Source organism: Penaeus vannamei, chromosome 33 (genome assembly GCF_042767895.1).
Source record: "Penaeus vannamei isolate JL-2024 chromosome 33, ASM4276789v1, whole genome shotgun sequence".
NCBI classification, from domain to species: Eukaryota; Metazoa; Arthropoda; class Malacostraca; order Decapoda; family Penaeidae; genus Penaeus; species Penaeus vannamei.
The window spans coordinates 12,748,001-12,753,128 of NC_091581.1; the positions used below are offsets into that span (position 1 = coordinate 12,748,001).

The 5,128-nt window shown below is 50.5% G+C and overlaps 1 protein-coding gene across 1 annotated transcript; it reads right to left on the reverse strand.

Annotated features, from left to right (window-relative positions):
* Positions 1-78: 78 nt before the first annotated feature.
* Positions 79-4,912, reverse strand: LOC113817762 (uncharacterized). Its single transcript, XM_070145443.1, has 5 exons — positions 4,499-4,912; positions 3,301-3,528; positions 2,681-2,851; positions 1,421-2,414; positions 79-1,218 (listed from the first exon to the last, which is right to left on the reverse strand). The coding sequence occupies exons 1-5, from the start codon at positions 4,895-4,897 to the stop codon at positions 668-670; spliced, it is 2,343 nt and encodes a 780-aa protein (XP_070001544.1). The 5' UTR covers positions 4,898-4,912; the 3' UTR covers positions 79-667.
* Positions 4,913-5,128: the final 216 nt, after the last annotated feature.

The following is a 5,128-nucleotide window of genomic DNA, read 5'->3' on the forward strand; positions in this document are numbered from 1 at the left end:
CTTTTTTCCCCTCTTCCTCTCCCCCTTTCCCCTCTCCCCTTTTCTCAGTCGTTTTTTTATACTATCTTTGGCTGACAGTTTCTTTTTTCAGGTAGCAGTTCTAATCGAGATCTTTGCTTTCGGTGCGATAATAAAGAGAGAAAAGAAAAAAGGGGTGAGTAAGAGCAGTGGGAGGAGCTACTTGCGAAGGGTGGGGTTTATGGGCGTGGTCGGGACTGCCGTTCTCGCCTCAGACGCCGCCAGATAATACTAGATGACTTAGATTGTTTGTTAACTACTTGGAAGGAAGTGGTAATTTACTTATTTTCTCTCAAGAAATTTTATACAACGTAATACAGTAGATACACTTAAAAGTAGTATTGATAAGAGGAGAGAAAGGGGGGCATGTGTGTATATATATGTGTGTATGTGTACTTGTGTGCGTGTGTGTGTGTGCCTGTGCTTAGCCAGCGACGCGGAGGAGAACCCGAGCGTCCGCCGTTATCCGAGTTCCTCGGCGTATCATAAGCAACGTTCATTTTGGTCAAACCAGCTGATTAATCATGAAGTTTTGTGGAGATTAGAGACTTATTCGAGTCTTGTAATTAGTTCATTTTGTGTGGATTAGCCTGACCTTTTTATTACAACACAGAAGCGTACACACACGCACACACTCTAGGACGTCGATTTAGTTAAGGATAAGGAGGTGATGTTTGCGTGGCTCGCCGGGGCCCTTGTGGGCGGAGGGGGGGCCCTGGGATGCGGGGCCCTCGACGACCATCTCGGCGTCGGGGTTGATCTCGCTGACGCTGGAGGAGCGCCCCTCGGGGTGGAATCGGGGCGGGGGCGGGAAGCTAGGGATCTGAGTCCCGGCCATGGGCGGCATCCTCGTGATGTGGGCGATGGGCTCGGGCGGGGACATGATCTCCTTGGGGATGTTGCTGGCGTGGCTCAGGGGGAGGACCCTGGGGTGGGGGTGGACCTCGGGCTGGGGCTGGGGCGGCTGGAAGTTGGGCTTGGGCGGCTGGACCTGGGGTGGCTGAGTTTGGGGGGGATGGCTAGGGGGAGGCTGGAATTGGGGGGGTTGGGGGCGGGGGGGAGCAGGGCCGATGACGGTGTGGGTCCTCGGAGGCCCGAAGTCCTTGATGTGGAGCATCGGGTCGTCCTTCTTGGGCTCGGCCTGCATCTCCATGTGGGTGACGGGGCGGGGGGGCAGCGTGCGCTTCGACGTCATCAGGACTGCGGGAGGAAAGGGCATCGGGTGAGACGACCTTCCTTCTGGGTTAAACTAGACAGAGTTTAAAGAATAGAGTAATTATATGTATTCCGAAGCACGAATGGGGGACATATTCAAAAATTAGAAATATCCTGAACCGTTTTTTTGGCAGAGTAATTGCATTATGTCTATTCTAAAACATGAATATCAGAGGAGGATGCTTACAGGGGGTGCTGTTGAGGAGGCGTCCGGGAAGGAACTTGAGGGGGACGGGCGAGGAGAGGGCGCGTCCCTTGGCCTCGGGGAGTGGCCTGGGGAGATCCTCGATCTTGACAGCTCCTCGGCGCAGGGATGAGATGGGGACGGGGGGATTCCTGAGCTCAGGGGCGGGGGGAGAGAGGTTCACGATGGGGAGGAAGCGGGGGCTCATGCGAACGGCGGGACGGAAGGGGAAAGGGAGCATGCGGTGGCGGGGCTCCTCGTCCTCCTCGTCCTGGGGCTTAGAGAGGGCCTGGGAGGCGGGCAGGGGGATGGGGCGGGGCACGCCGAAGGGGAAGGGGCCGTCTCGGCGGCTCTGGATGGGCAGGGGGCCGCTGATGATGCGGCTGGACAGGGGGCCGCCGAAGGGGACTCGGATGGGGCCTCGCATGGGGCCGGGCATAGGAATGGGTCCGGGGATGGGGCCGCTGAAGGGGCTGGGGCGGGGGCCGGGGAAGGGGCCGCTGATGGGGCCATTGATGGGGCCACTGATGGGGCCACTGATGGGGCCATTGATGGGGCCACTGATGGGGCCGCTGATGGGACCGGGGGACTTCATGACTGGCGCGGGGGCCTTCATGACGATCTCCTTGCGAATGAAAGGGCCGCTCATGGTGATGATGGGCTTGGGCTGGCCGGAGGGGCAGGGGAAGGGTCCGTTAGGGGAGCAGGGGAAGGGGAAGGGGCCGTTGTTAGAAGCCTGGAAGATCTGGGGCTGTGGGCGGTCCGAGCGGGCGCGGGCGCGGGCGGCCAGCATCTTCATGATGGGGGCGATGAGGGAGAGAGGAGGGGAGATGCGACGGGCGCCCTGCGGGGGGACGAGGGGCAGGTCGGGGACGATCTCCTGCGACTCCTCGGCGTCGTCGTTGTCGTGGCAGGTGACGATGATGGCCTGCGTGACGAGGCCGGGGCCGAGGGGCTGCTGCCGCCGCTCCACCTCGCAGTTGACGTCGCGGCCGGCCTGGGGGAGGGAAGTAGGTGGCGTTGGCTCATAAAGGTATTAATCTGAGTGTGGGTGTGCAATTGTATCGCCTTGTGTGTGTGTGTGTGTGTGTGTGTGTGTGTGTGTGTGTGTGTGTGTGTGTGTGTGTGTGTGTGTTTATATCTATTCATCAATATATTTATCCACTAAGTACATTATGCTTAAATTCATCAGGCAATCTAACTATCCACCCATCAATCCCAGCATGTATCTACTCCATCGCTTCTATCTCCTCAGAGCCTTACCAGAGCCGGGTTGCCGAGGATGAGGTCGATGGGCAGCTTGATCTTCTTCTTCATCTCCTCCATCTGCGCGCGCATGATGTCCTGGAGGCCGAGGCGCTCCTCCTCCATGGCCTCCTCTTCTTCCTCCAGTTCGTGCACCACCTCGTCCACCACGGCCTCGACTTCCTCAATCTTTTTGGTGTTATTTTTAGAGTAACAGCAAGAGGGGGAGTGAGGTATCAGACGGGTAACGGGATAGAAGTAATAGACGTCTAAATAACAGGGAACCCTTAGGATGTGTTGGGTTGACGGTGCTATTGGTCTAAACATTTTTTGGCTGATTTTATTATGACTGATAATAATTTTCAGCCAGGGTTTTTCAGAGTCCATACTTAGAAAGCATAATATCGAAAACATCACACACGAAAAATGAAATAAGAAAAAGGGTTAGACATGACTAAGGCAACATCTGCTGTCATGGATTTTGAACAAAGTTGCGTCTTCCTTGAATAAATTATCAATTGATTTATCAATCTAATCATATAGAATCATAAAAAAATATATCAAACTACTAATTCGATTGAGTTCTTCCACGGCATAAAATTTATATCAAGCTACTAATTCGATTAACCCAGACTGACCTCTTGAGGAATGATTTCTTCGACGACCTTCTGCTCTACCTTGTTGATCTCCGGCTTGGCCTCAGCCTCGAGGTCGACCTTGGAGAGGCTTGTGTCATCTCCGGCGTCGAGGCTATTGGTGACTCTCTGGTCAATCTTGTCGTTGTCGAGGCCGACCAGGGGCTCCACGCGAGGGAACCCGGCGAAGCTCGCGGCGGTCAGGTGCTCCGGCATGTGGTGGTGGGCGGCCTGAAGGGGGGGGGGGGCGTCGTTAGAAAAAAAGTGGGAAGAAATTGGAGGACGAAGGTTTATTTTCCATTTTTTTTTTCTTTTTTTTTTTTTTTTTTAGTCCAGAGTGAGTTGCTGGATCGGCCGGTGAAAGTGGCTGATTGCGGCTGAGTCATGCGCGGGGTTGTAGAATGTCAGAGGTTGTGAGTGGAAGACAAGAAATACAGGGCCTTAATAACAGACAAAGACGTTGGAAGACAATCTATGACATACATACATGCATACATATGATCACACACACACATACATGTGTGTATATATACATATAAATATATATATATATATATATATATATATATATATATATATATATATATATGTGTGTGTGTGTGTGTGTGTGTGTGTGTGTGTGTGTGTGTGTATGTGTGTGTGTATGTGTGTGTGTGTATGTGTGTGTGTGTGTGTGTGTGTGTGTGTGTGTGTGTGTGTGTGTGTGTGTGTGTGTGTGTGTGTGTGTGTGTGTGTGTGTGTGTGTGTATGTGTGTGTGTGTGTGTGTGTGTGTAAATATATATATACATATATGTACATATAAATACAAACACACATATACACAATGCATGCATACATTCATTCATACATGAATGAATGTGTGTATATATGTGTTTATATATATATATATATATATATATATATATATATATATATATATATATATATATATATATATATATACATACATACATACATACACATATCTGTGTACGTGCATGCGTGTATGTATGCATGAATATATATGAGTATGTGTATGTATGCACACACACACACACACACACACACACACACACATACGCTCATCGATGCATATACGAATAAATATAAAAAGACATGTACACGGGCCATCCCACTTCAAAATCCCCGCGCAGCAAGAATCCGCAACACCAGACACACACACGCAGCAATCCAACGGAAGCGACTCACTCCCGCGCCCACCTTTTCGCAGTCGCAGGTCCTGTTGTTGATCCACTGAGAGGTGACGGTGAAGAAGCCGATGAGGAAGGCGGCTGCCAGGACGGTGATGCACACCATACGCGCCACCTGCACCATCTTGCTCTTGTCCTTCCGGTATGCCTGGGGAAGGAAGGGGTTCTTGAGTGGTGAGCTTGTGGTGATGAAAGCGGTTTTGGGGCCATAATGGTTGAGGTGGTGGCAGTGACCGCGGTAGTTGTGGTGTAGTAGTAGTAGTAGTAGTTGCTGTAGTAATAGCAGTAGCAATGGAGTTGGAAGGGGAGTAAAAGGACTAGGAGTAAGATGAGTAGTTATTGTAGGAACAGTAGTAGCAGCAGCAGTAGAAGTAGTAGTAGTAGTAATAATCGTAGTAGTAGTAGTCATAGTAGTAATATTAGCAGTAATAATCGTAATAGTAGTAGCAGTCGCAGTAGTAGTAGTAGCAGTAGTAGTAATAATAGTAGTAATAATCGTAGTAGTAGTAGTAGTCGTTGTAGCAATAGTAGTAGTAGTAATCGTATTAGTAGTAGTAGTAGTAATCGTAATAGTAATAGTAGTAATCGTAGTTGTAGTAGTAGTAGTGGTGGTAGCAGTAGTAGTAATAGTAGCAATAAA

Excerpts from the sequence above, each read along its gene's own strand:
- LOC113817762 (XM_070145443.1), bottom strand. The coding sequence starts at position 4,897 with ATGACTACTACTACTACGATTATTACTACTACTACTACTTCTACTGCT. Across the intron at positions 2,852-3,300 it reads AAGAAATCATTCCTCAAGAG|ATTGAGGAAGTCGAGGCCGT; the intron begins GTCAGTCTGGGT and ends AACACCAAAAAG. Across the intron at positions 2,415-2,680 it reads TCCTCGGCAACCCGGCTCTG|GCCGGCCGCGACGTCAACTG; the intron begins GTAAGGCTCTGA and ends TCCCTCCCCCAG.